This window comes from Chlorocebus sabaeus, chromosome 8, assembly GCF_047675955.1.
Source record: "Chlorocebus sabaeus isolate Y175 chromosome 8, mChlSab1.0.hap1, whole genome shotgun sequence".
Classification (NCBI taxonomy): domain Eukaryota; kingdom Metazoa; phylum Chordata; class Mammalia; order Primates; family Cercopithecidae; genus Chlorocebus; species Chlorocebus sabaeus.
The window spans coordinates 91,021,808-91,044,917 of NC_132911.1; the positions used below are offsets into that span (position 1 = coordinate 91,021,808).

Below are 23,110 nucleotides of genomic sequence, written 5' to 3' on the forward strand. Positions count from 1 at the left end.
TATACAATCATGTCATCTGCAAAGAAGGACAATTTGACTTCTTCTTTTCCTAACTGAATCCCCTTGATTTCTTTCTCTTGCCTGATTGCCCTAGCCAGAACTTCCAACACTATGTTAAATAGGAGTGGTGAGAGAGGGCATCCCTGTCTTGTGCCAGTTTTCAAAGGGAATTTTTCCAGTTTTTGCCCATTCAGTATGATATTGGCTGTGGGTTTGTCATAAATAGCTCTTATTATTTTGAGGTACGTTCCATCAATACCGAATTTATTGAGCGTTTTTAGCATGAAGGGCTGTTGAATTTTGTCAAAAGCCTTTTCTGCATCTATTGAGATAATGATGTGGTTCTTGTCTTTGGTTCTGTTTATATGCTGGATTATGTTTATTGATTTGCGAATGTTGAACCAGCCTTGCATCCCAGGGATGAAGCCCACTTGATCATAGTGGATAAGCTTTTTGATGTGCTGCTGAATCCGGTTTGCCAGTATTTTATTGAGGATTTTTGCATCGATGTTCATCAGGGATATTGGTCTAAAATTCTCTTTTTTTGTTGTGTCTCTGCCAGGCTTTGGTATCAGGATGATGTTGGCCTCATAAAATGAGTTAGGGAGGATTCCCTCTTTTTCTATTGATTGGAATAGTTTCAGAAGGAATGGTACCAACTCCTCCTTGTACCTCTGGTAGAATTCAGCTGTGAATCCATCTGGTCCTGGACTTTTTTTGGTTGGTAGGCTATTAATTATTGCCTCAATTTCAGAGCCTGCTATTGGTCTATTCAGGGATTCAACTTCTTCCTGGTTTAGTCTTGGAAGAGTGTAAGTGTCCAGGAAATTATCCATTTCTTCTAGATTTTCCAGTTTATTTGCGTAGAGGTGTTTATAGTATTCTCTGATGGTAGTTTGTATTTCTGTGGGGTCGGTGGTGATATCCCCTTTATCATTTTTTATTGCATCTATTTGATTCTTCTCTCTTTTCTTCTTTATTAGTCTTGCTAGTGGTCTGTCAATTTTGTTGATCGTTTCAAAAAACCAACTCTTGGATTCATTGATTTTTTGGAGGGTTTTTTGTGTCTCTATCTCCTTCAGTTCTGCTCTGATCTTAGTTATTTCTTGGCTGGGCAGTCAAATCTTAAAGCTTCAAAATGATCTCCTTTAACTCCATGTCTCACATCCAGGTCACACTGATACAAGAGATGGGTTCCCATATGTTGGGCGGCTCCACCCCTGTGGCTTTGCAGGATACAGCCTCACTCCCAGCTACTTTCATGGGCTAGTGCTGAGGGTCTGCAGTTTTTCTTTTCTATCACATCATCAGGCTGCAAATTTTTTGAATTGTTATACTGTTTTCCTTTTAAAACTGAATGCTTTTAACAGCACCCAAGTCACCTCTTGAATGCTTTGCTGATACCCTAAATCATCTTCCTCAAGTTCAAAGTTCCACAGTCCTCTAGGGCAGGGGCAAAATGCTACCAGTCTCTTTGCTAAAACATAGCAACAGTCACCTTTTCTCCAGTTCCCAACAAGTTCTTTATCTCCATCTGAGACCACCTTAGCCTGGATTTTACTGTCCATATCACTCTGAACATTTTGGTCAAAGCCATTCAACTAGTCTCTAGGAAGTTCCAAACTTTTCCACATTTTCCTGTCTTCTTCTGAGCCCTCCAAACTGTTCCAACCTCTGCCTGTTACCCAGTTTCCAAATCATTTCCACATTTTTGGGTATGTTTACAGCAGCACCTCACTCTACCAGTATCAATTGACCTTATTAGTCTGTTTTCAAGTTGCTAATAAAGACATGACTGAGACTGGGTAATTTATAAAAGAAAGAGATTTAATAAACTTACAGTTCCGTGTGATTAGGGAGGCCTCACAATCATGGCAGAGGGCAAGGGGGAAGCAAGACACATCATACATGACAGCAGGCAAGAGAGAATGAGAGCCAAGAGAAAGTGGAAACCCCTTCCAAAACCATCAGCTCTTGAGAGCCTTACTCACTACCCCAAGAACAGTATGGGGGAAACTGCCCCCATGATTCAGTTGTCTCCCACCAGGTCCCACCCACAACATGTGGGAATTATGGGAGCTACAATTCAAGATGAGATTTGGGTGAGGACACAGTTAAACCATATCACCCCAGAATTCCACTCCTAAATACACACCTAAGAAATGAAAATATACATTAATGCAAAACTTATATACAAATGTTTATAGCAGTATTATTCACAGTAGCCATTATGTGGAAAAAGACCGAATTTCCATCAATGAGTGAAGGAACTTTTAAAAAGTATATATATATCATTATAATAGAAAACTTTTTGGTGAAAAAAGTGGTGAAGTACTGATATATGCCACAATTTGTGTAAACTTTGAAACCATTATGATAAATAAAAGAAGCCAGTCACAAAAGGCCACATGTTTATGATTGCTTTTATATGAAATCTCCAGAATAAGCCAATTCATCTGGACATCAAGTAACATAATGGTTGCCACCTTTGGGATGTGGGGTAAGGGACATTATTGCTGATGCATAAGAGTTTCTTTTGGGAATGATAAAAATATTCTAATATTAGATTGTGATGAGATTCAACATATCTTTACATATACTAAAAATCAACAGAATTGTACATTTTAAAAGGGTGAATTTCATTGAATTGCATCTTAATAAGCCTTTTTAAAAATTGAGGTGAAATTCATAAAATGGGAATCTTTTAGAGTGTACAACTCAGTGACATTTAACACATTCAAAATATTTTGGAACCATCACAGCATCCAGTTTCCCCAAATTTCTACCATCCCAAAATGGAACCCCTCGCCCATTAAGCAATCACTCACCATTCCCCTAGACCCTGGTAGCCACTAGCCTGTTCTCTGTTTCTATGGTTTTATTTATTCTGAACATTTTATATGAATGGAATCATACAATATGTGACCTTTTGTGTTGAGTTCTTTCACTTAACGTAGTGTTTTCATGGTTTATCTGCATTGCATTATGTACTTCATTGTACCTCATAAGCTGTTAATTGTTCCTTTAATAGCTGAATAATATTCTCTTATGTAAGCTATTTTTAAAAATGCTTTCAAAAACTCAATTGGAGACCAATGGACACCACTAATGCAAGCCAGCTCCTAGAGATCTCTGTGACTGAAGTCAATTTCTTTTAATAAATTTGTTTAATATGAAAAGAGAAATACAAAAGATATTTCAAAAGTCCACTAGCAATGGGTTAACTGAGACAAACCCTTTTATGAATTGATTTAAACAAAGTTAAGTAAAATGAAAAATTAGCATATCAGAGATATCACTATGCCACCATTGAATATATCATACACGTACACTAAACTACTTCAGAAATATGATTTACCTGTGTTTTCCCACTCCCTTCAGAAAGCACCTTTGCATAATATACTGTGCGGAATTCTGTCATATGAGAAATATATTTATTTCTTATAGATTTTCTATAATCTCTTATATTAGAGTAACAGTATTTTATGATGTATACATTCCTTTTATTACCATTAATCCTTTGATAGACAGTCCTCTCAGCTGTGCAGGACAGAGCTCACTGTCCCTTTCTTATGTTTGAGGACTCCAAGTTTCAAAATCTTACTAGTTCTACATAGTGAAGGGTAGAACCAAGCCTTTTGAGTCTGGGTCTTCTGAAGCCAACCTTTAGCTTTATTTTACCCTTTTCCATGAATTACATTTTCCGATGAATAAAATTAAACTACAATGTCAAGGAACCATGTTTATTAACATGCATCATCAAACAGCCTTCACTAGAATAATACGTGATGTTAATTGATACAGGTTTTGATAGGTAATCTAAAATATCTTTGCTGAAATGCTGGTTTTGGAAATCAGTGCTATTGCTTTTATGATCTTTTCTACTGTGAGAACAGTCTTGCATGGTGATGCTAATTCTCTCCCTGTTATCTGTTATCAGTAGAATGGCTCTTGATGTAATATGTCCTTTTTATGGCACTGGTCTGAATTTAATGTTCAATGTAAATTTTAATCTTTTAAATATCTGCAAAATATACTCTTTTTATAAAAGTGGAACCAATAAGAGAGTTAAGATGATTTTTTAATGACAAAGGAAAATAATAAATGTGTTTATTTTAAAACTTAAAATAGAGCATTGAAAAATGTGATTTATATGGCACATTATAAATAGACCAAAAGTCAAAAGAAGATGTAAAATAAACTTCTAATAAGATGTATTGGCTAAAAATCTTGTATTTTATGGGAAAATGAATCAAATCATCACTCAGTTTTGCACCCATAAGGTGATACAGTTTTATCCCCATGAAATTGGAGATTTAGTAAAATTGATACATTTAGGATTAAACTGTGGTATGACTTAATATTACAATCACAGTGAAGATTTCAGAAAAATATTTTGAGTACATTTATTACGTACTTCAATCAAAATCTAAGCTAGACAACAAACATGGAAGAAATAAGATTGCATAAAATTTGTTGGTGTAGTTTAAGGCAGATATTTTTTAAGAAGTTTTTTTTTTTTTTTTTTTTTTTAAGTAGCCACAGGGACTGTTAAATGTTAATGTCTGAAGTAAGTTAAAATAACCTTTTCACTGGAGAGAACAAAAGGTTTGACTTTAATAGTCAACGATTCGTATTTATTATCAGAAAGAATGACTGAAGTAACCAACAATTTGAAACCTCATATTATTGTTTATGTAGATTATTATAAAGATTAACTGACTTATACTAGAAATCTTGAAAAGCCAATTCATCTGGTTATCCAGGTATATATTTTAAAATCAGTAAAAAGTGGAGAAACCACCTGGACTTTATATGTCTTAAGAATTGATATTTTTTAAAAAATTTAGAAGACCTCTCTGAGATTTTTGTTTGTTTTAGTAGAAGGGCTTTTCATAGCAAATTTTAAAAGCTTAATGGTATACAACTTGGAGTCAGAAAAAAACACCTTCTTTTGGTGTTGTAAGTGCTTCGATTTATTTTCAGAAGTAAAAAATTCTTGGCTCTTCCACTTGAATACCTATGAGTGTAAGAACCATAATGCTTTTTTCAGGCATATGGGGACTTCTTCAACATCCCAAAGCTATTTGTTCCTCCCCGCTCCTAGCAGGGCTAACTCTAACACACACATGCTCTTGATCTGAAACATAACTTAATCTGCAGTGGTCAGACATAATAGTTACTCAAAAAATAGTTGATATATGAATCTATGCATTAACTAGTATTGGAAGTAATTTCTAACAATGTAACCTTTAATACACAGTACTGATCTAAAGTTCGTTCAGGGACAATATATTTCTTGTTAGATGATAATCTGAAATAGATGTAGTTCATGCATTCTTCCAGATAAACTAATGATTATCATTCAATTATAATGCTGAATTCTAAGGCCATATATCAAGGTGCCATTCTTTTGATCTTCCCATGTAAAAGTGATTTTTAAATTCTTAGAAATAGTCTATTATGCTTGGTAAAGGGTATTCTATTAATTAGTTTTGTGAAAATCCTAGTTATGTTTATATTAAAGTATAAACTTTTGGGAGAAATATATTCAATGTTATTGAGCCTTTTTGTAGTTACTAAATCCTGTAACTGATCATATTTCCTCCCTTTAAAAACTGATTTAAAATATATATGACATTGTTTTGATATAAATTTTAAAACATTGAAATGTTTTAAAAGTAAGGAAAATGGAGCTGAAATTGTCCCCGTATCCAGTATTACCTCTTTGCAAAGATATAGAATTTCACACAATATATTTTGTTATTTAATGTTATTCTTGTCTTTATCAGTTTTTCCTATAATATTTATCTTCATTATATTTCATTAACTTTTTGAACAATATTGTCTATATTTTTGAATGCTCACAAAATAAATCCTTTTAGATAACAAATGAGATCCTTCACTGAAAAAATTCAAAGGCTTTGATTTTAATATGTATTATTACACATAATAAGAAACTGTTTTCCTTCTCTGGAAATTTTTAATATAAATGTAAAATATTTGAAGAAATTATAAAAAATAAATCAATTTGTATATATTTTTGAATCTGACTTCAAAATCATACACGAGGCTTAGACATACATGTGTCATTTGATAACTGTCTTAAGTAAATATAAATAAAAAGCATTTTCATTATTACTTCAACACTAAAAACACAAATTCAGTAACTACTTCAAATCTTGGAAGAATAACTTGAAAACTACAATAAGTATTGTAAAAGGTGAGGATGAATGTGACTGAACTTGAAGAAACTGTGGGACATAAATGAAAACAGATTCTTATCAGCACATAGGTCCTCTACATGTGGACATGATTACACAGAGATGTGTAAAGTCTTAGTGATATCAGTGTGGTCTTGAAATACTTAAATACCCTTCAAGACAAATTATACCTTCAACTTAACCACAAATCAATGAATACATCCTATGATAGGATGTCTAAAGACCATATATATGTATATATAGCCAGAATATATATGCATATATATAGCCAGAATACTCCTCTAGTAACTCTTAAGTACACAGTGATGGTCAGCAAGTGATAAAATACTAAATACTGACTTGGAGCTTAGCCGAACAGTTGGATGAACAAGTGATGAACAACTGAAATTCATAATCATATTAAATAAGAAACACAGTTTCTAAACTGTTCAATATTTATTATTCATGCTTACTGTTTGGAATCAGGCATATCTACATTAGTTTTGAACCAAACAATGTTAAAATAGTCACATGCTTATACAATTACTTACAGGAATAACAAGAGTTAACTATATTTTAGGTACCTTCATATACTTCTTTAATATTTTGACTAACTAGTACCTTAATAGATGTCCATTCACTAGGTCATATATTTTACAAGTCTAAAAAATTCATATTATTATCCTAAAAACAACAGGCAATAAAAAGGTTTAATTATCATAAATTCCTATAAACTTTGGGAATAAACTTTTAAAGTTAAGCTCAACATTCACCTAATTGAACTGCTAATATTTCTGTAAACACCACTTTTTTTTTGGTCATACAGATATGTTATACTTGATCAATCTTTTTAAAAAGGTAGTACGTATTTTCCTATCATGAATACAGTGGTCCTGAATATATATTTACAGTAAACTTTTACTTGCATTTTGGATTATTTATTTGTGACAGATTTCTAAAGTTAAAAGTAGTGAATAAAAATGTGGGAATATTTTAATATCTCTTGATACTTGTCTACAAATGATAGGAAATGTATCATCCCACTGTTACATGAGAATGCCATTATTGCTGCATTATAAATTTTAAGGCTTTGGTAATTCAAATGTTGAAAATCACCCTCTCCCTATATTTGAGAGTCACTGCTGGCTCTGACTGTCCGTGCCAAGCAGGCTGCCCCTTTTCTTTCTCTGTCCTTATTTTTGGTGTTTCCTGCCACTTTTCTCTTGAACTCCAGTGTTCTCTCTTGGATAATGTATTTGAGGTATGGTTTTCTCATACATTATTTTTGTTCTTATAAGTGGATAAGGTATCTATGAGATGCCTCTAGTCAGTCATTTTGAACCAGTCATACCTCATTTTAAAAATTAGTATTCCTTTTATTCTAGTTGAACACTCTGTAATTGGTTATTTAAAAGATAATTCCAATTTTAAGTGCTCTCCTAAGTATGTCCTAGCCTGCTTTTAAGTGAATTCTTTAAAATACTTTTTCCTGTACTCTGCTTCTGACAAACTGGGTAATTCACTGTTCTTTATCAACCTTCCCAGCTTGACTGAAGACCATGAAGTACTCCATGTTACCTGCTTCTGTGTCTTGTTCATTTGATTTCCTATTATACAAATATTTTTCCTTCCATTGTCTGTCAATCAAAATTGTATCTACATTTCAAGATCCATCATAAATGCTTCTTTTTCATGAAGTCATTCCATATCTTTCCCATCAGGCACAATTTATTTCTTCTTCAGACCTTCATATCATTTTAGGTACTCATTTAGGGATGTTTGCCTTGTGATGCTTCTAATAATTATATACTTTGTAATTTCCACAGTACCAGAAGAGTATTTGTTTTTATTTTGGAACAAAGAGTATCAATATTTGAAGGTAGTTTCAATAGAAACTCTGAGCTCAAAATAGAATAAAATAAATTTCTTTACATCCCTTCCAGTTAGCTGTATAATATTTACATATTTGCTTTTTTATTCTCAAAATAAATATCCACTTTTATTTGCATATTGTCTTCTACAAGTTATTGCATTATTCTAAGCAAGGTTATTAGACTTGTGTCTTAAAATAACTACTCCTGGTACCTTAGAAGAGGAAAAATTGGACCTATGCGAAATAACCCCATTTCCAAAGATTATTTAATATAATAAAATCTATGAAGAGGCCATTTATTGCTTTGTTATCTTATCTCTGCAATCATTTAGACCTTATAAAGAGATTCCATAAATTAATCCATCTGGCTTAAAATTTATATAACTTTCCTATATTTTTCCTAGGCTTCTATATAAGGGCCTGAGAAGAAAGACTATCAAAGAGTTTTATCTTATTCCTCAATAGACAGAATTCTAAGGAAAAAAAAAATAGAGTTGATCTTCAAATATTTTATAAAATTCTTTGGAGAGAAATACTATAGGGGATCATTAATTAAGCTTTCATTTATTCGACGAGTGTTTTTGCTAAATGTTTAAAATTATCCAGGCTGTGTGATATGAGCTGGAGATACAGAGAGCAGTCAGAGTTTCTTCTCTCAAGAGGTTACAGTCTATTGACAGAGACTGAAAACAAAGAGTGCCATGGCAAATTCTGTGAAGAAAGATAGCAGAGGAGGCCTGTTAATTAGGCTGGATGAGGGCAGGGCTGAGGTCAGAAAAGGCTTCCCTGGTAGATAGATAACACTTAAACTCAATTTTATAGGGCAAGGAGGGATTTGCTGCTGACAATATGACCTTATTCATCCAATTACAGTTCCTTGAAACTTTTAAGTCCTTCTAGAACAGCTGATTTTAGCTGAAGGTCTTTGTACCAGAGAGTGGGAAATCTAGCAAGATTCACAATCATGCTTGCTTTAATCAAACTTTGTAATTGGCCTTTAACTTTTCAAAAAGTCACTATCAAAATGATTAAAGTTTCCCTAGTATTTTTAATTCTTTTGTAATGCCTTTTGTTCATTAATAAAAGTATAGTTAAGAGCTATTTTCAAATATGGGGTCCTGCACTAGGAGATTTCTCAAGTCTTTATGAGAATAGTTCTTTGACTTTTCATGTAATAGAAGCTAGGTATATAAATACTTTTATGAAACTTATTCCTAACCAACTTGATTTTGATAAATTCCTTTACTTTTGCAGAGTCTGGGAATCATTATTTAATGGGCTGGAAATCAGTATTATTTCCTTATTGTCTGATTTTTCTTAAATGCTTGTATTTTTCTTAAAAAATACATGAAATCATTTTATGTATTTTGAATATTTGAATAAGGAATCCATGCTATTTGTTTCTTCTCACTGGTTAAAAATTTCAAATGCTTATATTTATCTTGCATTATTAACAAATGTCTTTTTTCTCACAGTTCCTACAGTTAACATCACTTTGTGCTCTGTTAGTAATATTTTAATTGTTCTTTGAGAGCTTAACTAGATAGTAATCTTTTTTAGATAGTTTTTATAGTATTTAATTTTTCTATAAATTTGGGAATTTATGTCAAATATTCTTTGAATTCTATTTTGAGAAGCTTTTGTAAATTCAGTTTCTGCTAAATTTCATACTTTTCTCTGAACTCTCATTTTAACTCCATTTATATTGTTAAATTTTTTGTTTGAATAAGGATCCTTTTCCTTTTTTATTCTCCTCTAGTACATCTATACAGAACTCACCTAAAATTTCATTTCACTCTGCATATATGTCTGAAATTAAAAAAAAATCTTTTATTTTCAAATTTCTTCTAAAATAATTTTGATAGATTTATGAATACACCAACTATGTTAATTTAAGGAAATAATTGAGGGTCAATTTCTGAACTCTGTTACAAATAATGCATTAGTCCATTTTCACACTGCTATAAAGGAATACCTGAGATTGGGTAATTGTTTATAAAGAAAAGAGGTTTAATTGGCTCATGGTACCACAGTCTGTATAGAAGCCATGATGCTGGCATCTGCTCAACTTCTGGGGAGGCCTCAGGAAACTAACAATCACGGCAGAAGGTGAAATGGGAGCCAGCACTTTATATAGCTGAGAGCAGGAGGAACAGAGAGAGGAGGGAGATGCCACAGAGTTTTAAACAACGGGATTTCATGAGAAATCTATCACTAGAACCGCATCGAGAGGATGGTGCTAAACCATTCATGAACAATTCACCCCCATGATCCAGTCACTTCCCACCAAGGCCCCATCTCCAACATTAGGGATTACAATTCAACACGAGATTTGGGCAGGGACACAGATCCAAACCATATCGAATGGTAAGAATTCTTTTAATTCTCATTGAGGTTGTTTATAAGATCTATAAAACTAACATACATTTGTACATATATATTTATATATACATTTTATATCTACACATAACTACATAAATACACACGCACAAATTACACGCACAGAGCACTCTTATGTGTTTATGTATGTTTGTATGTATGTGTGTATCCTTCAGATGTTAGAATACATTTGAAAACTTCCAGAAATTAATGTACTTTGTAACTTTTGATGAGTTACTTTATCATTCTGAGCCTTGGTTTCTTCATCTGAAATATGCACTAACAATGTATAATTTTCTGGGTTATTGGAAGAATTAGTGTTAGAACACGTAGCACAGTGCATGACAAACATTTCATGCTTGGTATATGATATTTACTCTTCATGGCATGTTTGGTATATATGAATAACAGGAATAGCTGTTTCTAGATTTAGGAAATCCAGATTAAAACGTTGCTTCTTAATGAGTCATTTATTTAGGAATAGCCCATCAACCCATTTGTCATTAAGATCTGAAAACATTAACCTCTATTTTATGGAGACCATCTAGTGAAAGGTATACTTACAGTTCTAATCAAGCACTATTATTTTGCTCAATAATTAACAATGTCTTTTTTACAAGTCTCTTTAAAAAGAGACTTATTTTTAACGTCTCAGAAAACTTACAGTCATGGAAGAAGGCAAAATGAGAGCCAGTACTTCATATGGTTGAGAGCTGAAGGAAGAGAGAGTATGGGAGGGTGCCACATAAGTTGTTCTCTTAGGAACAAGTAACTCATACTACCAAATCTCTTTCTAGACTTCTTTTTGTATTATAATGTTTGTATCTTAAACATGCATTCATAGGCAGACATATATTTACTTTTATTTTAAACTGTTTAAATGAACATATATTACTTTGTAATATATTTTTTAACTGAAAATGACACATACTAAATAACACATTGTAGTCTTATTTTATCATAATTGAAACAATATCCCTAAGCAATATATTTCAAGAATGAGATAGAGAGGGGAGGGGAGGGGAAGAAAGAGAGAATTCTATGTCAAATTACAAAGACTAGTATCATCATGTGGAACTGCCACTGGTTGTCTTCAAATACTGGCTAAACCACTACTGGGTCATCAAGCCTGGGAAGGATGCTTAATTTTTCATTGCTTTCAGTTTCCACAGTTGTAAAGTTGAAGCAGTTATAGTACCTGATTCATAGGGTTATAATATGTTTAGTATAGTGTCTGGCATATAATAAAGTGTTCAAAACCAAGAAAGAGTCAAACAATATTTGCTCTCATCTTGTGAACACTAATTTTTTTTTCTCTAGTTTTTTTTCTCTGTTATATTTGCATAAGCTGCCATTTAATTGATATATCATAGCATCAGGACATTTCACCCCTAAACACTTCAGAGTGTATCTAGGATTCAATATTTGTTTCTGACCCTTTATTTTTTAAGGCAAAATTTATATACAATGATGTGCGTGTATATATATATATATATATATACACACACACACACACCTTAAATGTATCACTTGATGAGTTTAGACAAATACTGTATCCCAGATCCATAGCAAGCTATCAAACTTTACCATCACCCCAAAAGTTCTGTTTATACTTCTTCCCAGTCTCTTGTCTGTCCCATAGGGGCAATGGCTCTCTCTCTCTTTTTTTTTTTTTTTAATTCTCACTATGAATTAGATTCATATGAATAATTTAAAACTTTATAATGAAATCAGACAGCATGTACCCTTTTGTGAAAACTTTATTCCAATTGACATAATGCTTCTGAGATTTATCAATGTTGTATGAATCAATAGTTCATTCCTTTTCATGGCTGAGTAGTATTCCATTGCAAGGACATACCAGAGCTTCTTTACATATTTTCTTCCAGATGGACACCTGAGCTTTTTATAGCATTCAACTATTATGATAAAGCTGCTAGTAACATCCTTGTACCAGTCCTTTTTGGACATCTACTTTTATTCCCCCTGAGCAAATACCTAAGAGCTGAATTACTGGGACATAGTTTAGAAGTATGTTTCATTTAAAAAAAAAAAAAACTGCCAGATATTTTTGCAGAGTAATTGTATAATTTATACTCCCACCAACAATGTGTGAGAATTCTAGATGTCTCACATCCATGCCAATATCTGATTCTTTCAGTTTTTAAACCTTTGGTTATTGCAGTCTCCCTCTTCTGTTTCCAAATAAATGCACTTATTCAAAAATTCTGATTTGTATAAGTATGGGTGATTCTTATTTTTTCTTGTGCCTTTTCAGTAAGTTTAATTTTGTAAAAGCATTTTTAGCAATAAATTCAGCATTTTACAAAATTAAAAAATCAATTTAGCTAAAAACAGTTATGTATGTACTTGTTGTGCAAGTCATTACAGTACTTGTAGCTTGCGATACAATTTCAGGGACTTCCTTACATTGAAATGCAAATATACTGTATCCCAAACCAACTGGAGTAAAGATAATGGTTTCAGAGAAATGTGTTGGATGATGAAATAAATAATCTGAATTATGATGAAGAAACTACAAAAGAGATTCATGTGAGATATTTGAATATTTATGCTTTTCATGTTAAACACAGTTTTTTCTGAAGTGATATTATGTAATATGAGGTTTTTAACATTATTGTTAACTAATTTAATTACTATTATTAGATACAGTCTTTTCATCTACATCTTTAACATTTCACTAATTTAAATTGGCCAAAACTTTTAAGATAATCTTTGCATTGGTAAAATTTGGTTATGTATATTAGTTTCAAAATTCATTTAAACCCTATAGTAGTAACTACAACAACATAAAATTATTACATTCAGTGGATAATTGACAAAATAACACATTTAAAATACATGTAGATAACTTAGCATGACAATCTTTGATCTGGACATTGATTCTAGGAATATATTACACAATGAATGCAACACTGGGACTAAAAATCAGTCCTACTCCTGCCTCCTAGACTAGCACTTGATCCATTATACAGGCATTCCTCAGAGAAATTTCAGGTTTAGTTCCAAAGCACTGCAACACAATGAATATCATGATAACATGAGTCACACACATTTTTTGGTTTCCCAGTGCATATAAAAGTTATGTTTGCATTATCATGTAGTCTATTAAGCATGTGATTGCATTATGTTTAAAAATATATATACCTTAATTTATAATACTTAATTGCTTAAAAAAATAGTGATGACCATGTGAACCTTCAGTGAGTCCTAATCTTTTTCTAGTGGAGGGTCTTGCCTCAATGTTGATGGCTACTGGCTATTCAGGCTGGAGGTTGCTGAAGATTGGGGTGGCTGCAGCAATTTCTCTCTCTCTCTCTCTCTCTCTCTCTCTCTCTCTCTCTCGATGGAATCTTGTTGTTTTCGCCAAGGTTGAACTTGCACTCCTGGGCTCAAGTGATTCACCCACCTCAGTCTCCCAAGTAGCTGGGACTTCAGGAATGCAGCACCATGCCCAGTTTGACTGTGGTAATGTCCTAAGAATATGGCAATGAAGTTTTCTGCATCAGTTGACTCTTCCTTTTACAAAAGATTTATCTGTAGCATGCAATGCTGTTTGATCGCATTTTACCCATAAAACATTTCAAAATTTGAGTCAATTCTCTCAAACCCTGCCCTACTGCTTTATCAACTAAGTTTATGTTACATTCTAAATCTTTTTTAAAACTCACTGTTCACAACCTACTCATCAGAAGTAGATTTCATCTAAAGAAACTGCTTTCTTTGTTCACCCATAAGAAGCAACTCCTTGTTTTGTTTAAGTTTTATCATGAGAGTGCAGCAATTCAGTCACATCCGTAAGTAAGCTCCACTTTTAATTCTAGTCATCTTGCTGTTTCCACCACATCTGCAGTTTCCTCCTCCACCAAAGCCTTGAACCTATCAAAGTCATCCTTGAGGGTTGGAATCAACTTTCCCAAACTCCTGTTAGTGTTGATATTTTGACCCCTTCTCATGAATCACAAATATTCTTAATGGCATCTAGAATAATGAATCTTTTCCAGAAGGTTTTCAGTTTGCTTTGCCCAGATCCATCAGAATAATTATGTCCATGGTAGCTATAGACTTATGAAATGTATTTCTTAAATAATAAAACTTAGAAGTTGAAATTACCTCTTGATTGATAGGTTGCAGAATGAATGTTGTGTTAGCAGGCAGGTAAACAACATTCAACTACCTACACAATTCCATCAGAGTTCTTGGGTAACCAGATGCACTGTCAATGAGCAGTAGTATTTTGAAAGGAGTCTTTTTCTGAGTAGTTGATCTCAACAGTGGGCTTCAAATATTCATTATAGAATGCTATAAAAAGATATGCTGTCATCTAGGCTTGGTTGTTGCATTTATAGAACACAGGCAGAGTAGATTTAGCATAATTTTTAAGGGCCCTAGAATTTTTGGAATGGTAAATGAGTAGTGGCTTCAGCTTAATGTCACCAGCTGCATGTCACAGTCAGCTGACCTATGTGTCACCATCACCAGCTATATGTCATCATCAACCTCTCCTTTGAAACTCTGAAGCCAGGAATTGACTTCTTCTCTCTTTTAGCTATAAAGTACTAGATAGCATCTTCTTACAATAGAAGGCTGTTTCATCTACATTGAAAATCTGTTTAGTGTAGCCATCTTTATCAATGACCTCAGCTCGTCTTCTGGATAACTTGATGCAACTTCTGCATCAGCACTTGCTGTTTCACCTTGCACTTCTATGTTATACATATGGCTTCTGTCTTTAAACCTCATGAACCAAACTCTGCCAGCTCTCAGCTTTTCGTCTGGAGCTTCCTCACCCTCTCTTAGCTTTCCTGAAATTGAATGGAAATAGGGCCTTCCTCTGGATTAGGTTTGGTTTAAGAGAATGCCGTGGCTGGTTTCATCTATCCAGATCCCTTAAACTTTCTCAGTATTGCAGTGAGGCTGTTTTGCTTCCTTATCATTCGTGTGTTCACTGTCATAGCACTTTTAAACTTCTATAAGAACTGTTCCTTTGCATTCACAGCGTGGCTTACTATATAGTGTAAAAGGCCTAGTATTCAGCATATCTCATCTTCCAACAAGCCTCCCTTACTGAGGTTAATAATTTCTAGCTGTTGATTCAAAGTAAGAGACACATGACTCTTCCTTTCACTTGAACACTTAGAGGCCATTTTAGAGCTATTAATTGGCCTAATTTTAACATTGTTGTGTTTCAGGGAGTAGAAAGGCCTGAGGAGAGGGAGAGAGATGGAGAAACAGTCATTGAGTAGGGCAGTCCAAACATGCACAACATTTACCAGTTAAGTTCATTTTCTTGTATGTGCATAGTTTGCCGTGCCCAAAACAATTACATCAATGGTAACATCAATGATCACTGATCACAGATCACCACAACAGATACAGTAATAATGAAAAAGTTTGAAATATTGTGAGAATTACCAAAATGTGACACAGAAACACAAAGTGATCACATGCTATTGGAAAAATGGTGCTGATAAACTTGCTAGATGCAAGGTTGCACAAATCTTTGATGTGTAAAAAAATGCCGCATCTGTGAAGCACTGAAAAGCAAAGCACAGTAAAACGAGATATGCTTGTATTGTATTGCCTGGAAGGAGGTCTAGTTTAAGCTCAGACATCCAAGCAAGAACAACCTTTGCTTTAAAGAAGCATGTGAATCACTCCCCCATGGTCCCTGTGTATGAATTGTGACTAAGGAAGTCACACTAATTAGCACTCAGGTTAGAAAAAAAGCAGACATGGCAAGCATTTGATGACTTTTAGGACATTTTAGAAAAACGATTGTCCCTGAAAATGAACTTTGTAAAGTTTCTATTTCTAGTAAGTTAATAAGCAAAGTGTACGAAAATATCTCCTGACAGCACTTGAGTAATTTGCTTCAATCTTAGGAAGTAATGTAAATAAGAAATGGAGAAAGACACCATCCTATTCTTACACCCTTCCAGGCTTCAGAAGAACTGGAATTAATTTAAGGTACATTAGAAATATTCACAAATGAGTATGTCTTTCAGACCTACAGGCACACAGTTTAACTTTAGGAATTGGGGTTAGATGACAGACTTTAGAGGTTTATGTTATGGAGTAGGATATATTTGGGAAAACTCTTCTTTGTAGTAATAATCAGCCACCTTCTCCAGACTCTCTGCATTATTAAGTTCTATAAGTGATTGTCATCATGTCCGGAGCAAAGATAAATGAAAATTAAGGGTAGATATATATTGTTATTTATATAAAATAGGAAAAATGACATTTTGTGTATTGGAGGGTCATAAACATTAAAAAACATTCAACGGCTTTTCTGGTCCCATTTTTCTCACAATGTCTCAAATCTATTAATATTTATATGTTATGTTTTCTTCCCCTAGAACCTATCAGGCTTTTCTGGATCCATTTTTCTCACAGTGTCTCACCTCTGTTAATAATTATATGTAATCATGTTTTATTCCCCTAGAACCCATCAGTTCTATGAGAGGATGCCAACTATATGTAATTGTCTGAAAAGAATAATACAATGTACAAACATGCTTTTGTTATTCTTGTTATTTGAATAAACTATTTGAGAATGCCTATTACATTAAATTCATTGTTATAGAATACACTGAAAAAAATGTGTTGAAAGTACCGTAAGTGCAATATATGTATTAGTCATATCTATATCAAGGAGCCTGAGCAATGGTATACATTTTTTGGCTTTGTTTTTTTCAGTGATTGCAAATGATGGATTTTATGTAATACTGAAAGGCCTAGCTCGACCTCAAACAAATGTGTATAAAAATCTGATTGAAGGAAGTGATTCACCAGTCTCGCTCATACCTCAGAGTTTCCACAGCTTCATTTTGAGTGAAAAATTAAAAAACTCTACACTTGCTAAGATGTACCTACATTCACATGGCTCAATGGTAAGAGATGAGTATTTGCTTTTTCTACAAGTAAAAAGATAACGTGCTTTTGTAAAACTTTATCTCTTCCAGACATTAAGATCCAGTATCTTTAGAGTCCTGAAATATTTAAGATAATATAGCCTTTAAAATATAAATGATATTATTAATATTGACATTTGACTAAACATTTTTGATAAAGGATGCCTTCAACAGCATCCTGACAACTGGCAAGGTTTGTATGGTGTATTTGATAACAGACAAGGTTGATGTGGCTGGATCCCTGAAAGAAGGATAATAGTAGTTTCAGATAAGGGAGAGAGAATAGGTGATTTGAGGAGAGAGAGACAGGAAGACTAACTGATTATGAAGGACCTTTAAATCAAGTCAAGAATGTGTGTTTATTATGTTTGTCACAAGAGCAATGCTACGATAGTCAAGTAGTTAATTTCATTACATTCAGAAATTCTTAATTGAGGAAAATATTTTGCATCTATATAATATTTCAAGACTATTAGCTGGTCAAAATTGAAAAGTTCCATATCTTTGTAAATCTCTGGATACTCCACATAGGATAGAGGTCTGAATTGACTAGAATTGTGGCTGATAGTCAGTTCTCAATTTAGGGTGATCAAGATGTCCACAGTAGAAAAGAGTCAAATAACCAATTAAAACCAAATTATTTAGCATTATGGGGTACAATCAGAAAAATCCAGAACTAATATCACATTCAAGAGAAATAAGCATGGATCATACCCAGAAAGAAAGACAAGGATAAAAATAAACAAGCCTATAAAAGTGTATTATTCATTTCACATGAATGAATGATGTTTCTTCTTGTTAGGGATGGGAAAAAAAATGCATTTGCCATGTCAGTGGCCACATATAACGGATCTAATGCTATTTTAATCTGCTCTAGCAAATATGCCACGTTTAGCACAACAGCTATAATTAGGGCTGTTTCCTGATTTAATTTCTAGTAGTTGAATTCAGACTTCAAAGACCCTTTTTTTTTGAATGTTCAAACTCATATATTAAATGGGGATATGATGGGAATCACCAGATCTGTATTCTGCTTTAGGTCTTTAGGAGCAGTACTAATTTCTGGCATTCCACCTGAGATGTGATATTATTTTCAATTTCCTATCTTGACCAGAGTGAGGAAAAGGGTAGAGAGAAGTTTCAGAGGCTTCCACTTAATCTTTACTGTGATAGCTCTTACTGCACAGGCCAAGAAACCAATGTGGAAACTCTACCCACTACCACGTATCCATTTAAATTATGCTTTTAGGGACCACGGATATTGCCCGTGGGGTAGGCTTATGGACCCAGTGAAGCCACTGGGAACCAGACCTGAACCAAAACTCTACTTTTTAGAAACTCTGCCTATTTATTCTCTGTAACAGGTGACCATGATGACATTTTATGTATCAAGGCTTTAATGTCACTATCTCAAATTTTAGAGCTCCACTTCTCCATCTGGGCCCCAGCCTTAGAATAAAATAATTAAAAAAAAATACTTGCCAAAGTTGAGACTGCTATAGCGGAGCTCCAGAGAGCATAGATATGAATATATTTCTATCTATGTGCATATCTATCTAGCTCTCTATCATCTATGTATCTGTCTACCTACCTACCTACCAATTATCTATCTACCTACCTGTCTATTTATATTCCAAGTCAGATTCTCAGATTTTTCTGCCCTCTAACTGTTGAAAATGAGATTTTCTTTATATGCAGTCAAAGAACCCTTGGATTAGATAATTCATCTTAAATGGGTGATTAATTTTCCTCTTCCTTTTATTGTATTCCTTTAGTGCACTGAGAGCTCCAGGCAGCAATCATCCTATGCCATGGTCCTTATAAATACTCATTCTACAATAATCTCAAACATCTGAGATATTGTACCTTCCAGTGCATTCTCTTCTACTAGTACCTAATGCCTGCTTAACTTCATTAAAATTTTATCAGTGGTACTGATACAGCGTGTCAGAGACTACCAATACTCCAGTGATAGATTTCTATTGCTACCTGGCTGGCAGGCAGTTAAGCTCTACAATATTTTTTCTACTTTAGTAAAATATTTTGAAACAAATGAAAAGACAGAAATCAAGGCAGACAATTTTAACTTGCATCAACTCTGTGGTTTTTGTTAAGTTTGCAGAAGGACAAGCGTATGATTATTGATAAATTTATTTCACATCGCTAAAAACTTAAAGTATCCTTGCTAACCCTGTCCCTTGTAGAAATTATGAGTTTAGCTGGTGTTATGAAACATGCTGCTTTTTCCCTATTTTAAAAATTTCCCTTTTTGTGTATTTACTTAGCGATCCTTTTTCAAATAAAAATATTACTATTTCCAAAGATTTGTGTCTAGGAGAGTTTTGTAGTTTTGCACACATAAAGGGCTATATTTTTCTTTCTCCCTTTTTTTGGCTTTTTTTTTAAAACCATTATTTGCTTTTTTATTGCATTGTAACAGAGAACCGAACAACTAAGAAGAAGAAAAAAGTTATAACATTTTCATGCTTCAATTTCACCCTCCAACAGTTTGATATATAAATGGGGATCATTTGAGTGTAACAAATATAAGGTGAAAAACATATAATCCAAAGATCAAATTTATTTCTCATGAGATAATATATAGTTCTGAATAAAAATTGTTAAAGCTCCAAGCATCTGCTGTTCTTCCTCTTTGCTACACACTGGACGAAAAATGAGTGTGGTATAAATGTATAGTGAAACAATCTTTTTGCTTTTCTCAACATAGATTTACACATTGAAGCTGAAAACTTTTTCATTAGAGTTAATTATGTAAGGAAAGAGATAAAAAATTACACAAAATCTTTCATTAATTTTATTTTTTCTAATTAGTCTTACAACTTTTAAAATTATAATAATAAATACATTCAAATTTCTTAGAGACATCTCAGCATAGATATAGTATGGTCTGTGCCAAAACACACACACACATACACACACACAGGCACTTCTATATTTTATATTTATATACTTCTATATTTAACATATTTTGCTATCTGCAATAAAACATATTTTACTAAAATCTATTTTTGCTGTGATTAAATTCAGCAAAATTATAAAAGCAAATTATTAAGTTGAAGATTCTCAATAATTATTAAAATAACTTTCTAGTTTGTTAGTAGTAGTTTTCTTTGAAATATATTTGGAACTATGTGGAAAAAACTGATAAAAATATTTAATATATTCAACAAGCAGGGCCCAGTAAGGGTAAAATTATAAAATAGTAATTTGGTTTTTTTTTTTACACCAAAGTTTTCAAACAAGTGGTGTAGTATTACTCTTCCATGATACCTGGATCCTAGCACTTCAGTCAGATCCTAGGTATTAATGAATAACCTCACTCTTTTTGGTCTTACAAATTCCAATCCTGTTTTTATATCAAATTTTCAAACTTTCATGTTTGATACTCAGCTTGTGCCTTATTGTGCCATAGAATCCAGCAGCGGAAAGCATAAGTTAAATTGGTCTATCCCCGCTTCTTACTTTGCATGCTCTTTACTCACTAGCTTGGCTTTCTGGTTCTTTCCAGTGAGGAAAGGAAGGAGGCTGGGAATTAAAGGCAAAATGGTAATGGGACCTTCTGTGATTGGATGTCCAAATGTAGGCTGGTTTTCTCAGGGTGTTGCTCCTCCTGCAGTCCCCTGGAGCAGGTGTTGCCTCCCAGAGGGCTTTTTAATACCGTACCCTTGATCCCTGGCTTCAAGCAGTGACCCCTTGAATCTCTTTTTAGGGTCAATTCTTCCCTCCAGGAGGTTCTCCAGGGTTCTTCCCTTTTCATACAGTTTAGCTGGATACTTTTTGTGTGTCCCCCCAGTTGATGGGATAGGGAAAGTTTCAAGTTTACTCCACTACATTTCTGTGTCCTCAATCTGAGCCCAGAGGTCACTGGGAATAGAGGAGAAATAAAACTTCAGTACTCTAAAAATTGTCATGAAGCAAGTATCTTTCGATCTTTGCTGTCAACTTCCTGATCTCATTTCTCAAGAGGATCTGGAATTTACAGTTGAAGGAGTTTGTGCTCATTTGAGACACTACTTGAAATTATGGACTTTGAATCTTATACTTACAATAGCATTCAGCACAAACATCTGTACATGGAAATTTTTTTTATTTTTTATTTTTATTTACTTATTTATTTATTTTTTTGAGACAGACTCTCACTCTGTTGCCCAGGCTGGAGTGCAGTGGCCGGATCTCAGCTCACTGCAAGCTCCGCCTCCAGGGTTCACACCATTCTCCTGCCTCAGTCTCCCAAGTAGCGGGACTACAGGTGCCCGCCACCACGCCCGGCTAATTTTTTTGTATTTTTAGTAGAAACAGGGTTTCACCATGTTAACCAGGATGGTCTTGATCTCTTAACCTCGTGATCTGCCCTCCGCAGCCTCCCAAAGTGCTGGGATTACAGGTGTGAGCCACCGCGCCCGGCCCATGGAAGATTTTTGAATGGATAACAATGAAAGTGTCTAGCAGGGTGTCTCATACTAACCCTGGAAAAATAATTACAGCCTCGCTACTTTGGTCTAGGAATGAGATTACAAGGGCATGGAATACACAGTGATTCAATTCTTAGTTTTTGCCTATGTAAAAAAATAGTTTAAGTAATAGCGTATCAATACCAGTGCATTAAAAAAGCAAAATGATATTTATTTGTGATCATTTTGGAAGCTATAATAATACCATTTATTTTCTTGGTAAGATAGGAAAAGGCAATGGTTCTACCTCTCTTTGCAACTGTGTTAGTTGGGGAACCAGAGATAATAAGCATATGTAGAGAATGTAAGTCAAAAATAAAATTCTAAGCCCCCAGCCAACTGAATAGACCCCTCCTCTCAGCTGAGAACATTACAAAGTTAACCTGAATAAGTAGTTGAGGACATAATTGCCAGGGGGTCAGACATTCCTCATTATACCCTCTTGCTTTTGGTATTCAGGCACAACTGACCAGCATTAATGTTAAAACAGAGACCTTAAGACTGACAAAACACTCTTTGTAGCGGTAAAATACCAACATGACAGATGGCAGGCCCTGGAAGATATTGAAGTATTTTACCCCAAAATATATTTCTCTGTGAAATGGCCCTGCAAAGCTGACTCCTGTGGGGAAATTTTCTACATTCTGTAGAAAACTGCCTTCCCTTTCCAGGTCTTTTTCCTGATACAAGAGAAAATTAGCTAAGAATCTGGCCCCTTTTTAAGTCTGATAAGAAACATTTATAATCTATTATGTCTGAAGCCTGCTACCTGGAGGCTTCATCTGCATAATAAGAACCTTGGTAGCTACAACCCTTTATATTAATGCAGATGCTTTATATTAACCCTTTATATTAATTAACCCTCTTCTATTGATTCAAGGTCTTTAAATAACAGCTTAACTCTTTCAACCGATTGCCACTCAGAATGTCTTTGAATCCACCTGTGACCTAGAAGGCCCCTCTTGGAGTTGTCCCACCTTTTCAGATAGAACCAATGCACATCTTACATGTATTGATTGAGGTTTTATGTCTCCTTAAAATGTATAAAACCAAGCTGGAGTTCAACCACCTTGGGCACATGTTCTTAAGACCTCTTGAGACTTTGCCTTGTGCCACAGTCACTTATATTTGGCTCAGAATAAATCTCTTCAAATATCTCAGAGTTTAACTTTTTTCATAGACAATAATTTAATTGCTCATGGCATAAACTTAATTGTTGACATTTGTATTAATTCTTAATGGGAA

At 33.9% G+C, this 23,110-nt stretch overlaps 1 protein-coding gene across 2 annotated transcripts in view; it reads left to right on the top strand.

Moving 5' to 3' along the window:
* CNBD1 (cyclic nucleotide binding domain containing 1) overlaps positions 1 to 23,110 on the top strand; it is a 550,745-nt gene that overhangs the window by 340,541 nt on the left and 187,094 nt on the right. For both annotated transcript variants that reach the window (XM_038000319.2, XM_038000318.2), the window contains exon 6: positions 17,179 to 17,372. In XM_038000319.2, coding sequence (XP_037856247.2) covers positions 17,179 to 17,372 — 194 coding nt within the window. The remainder of the gene's footprint in view (positions 1 to 17,178; positions 17,373 to 23,110) is intronic.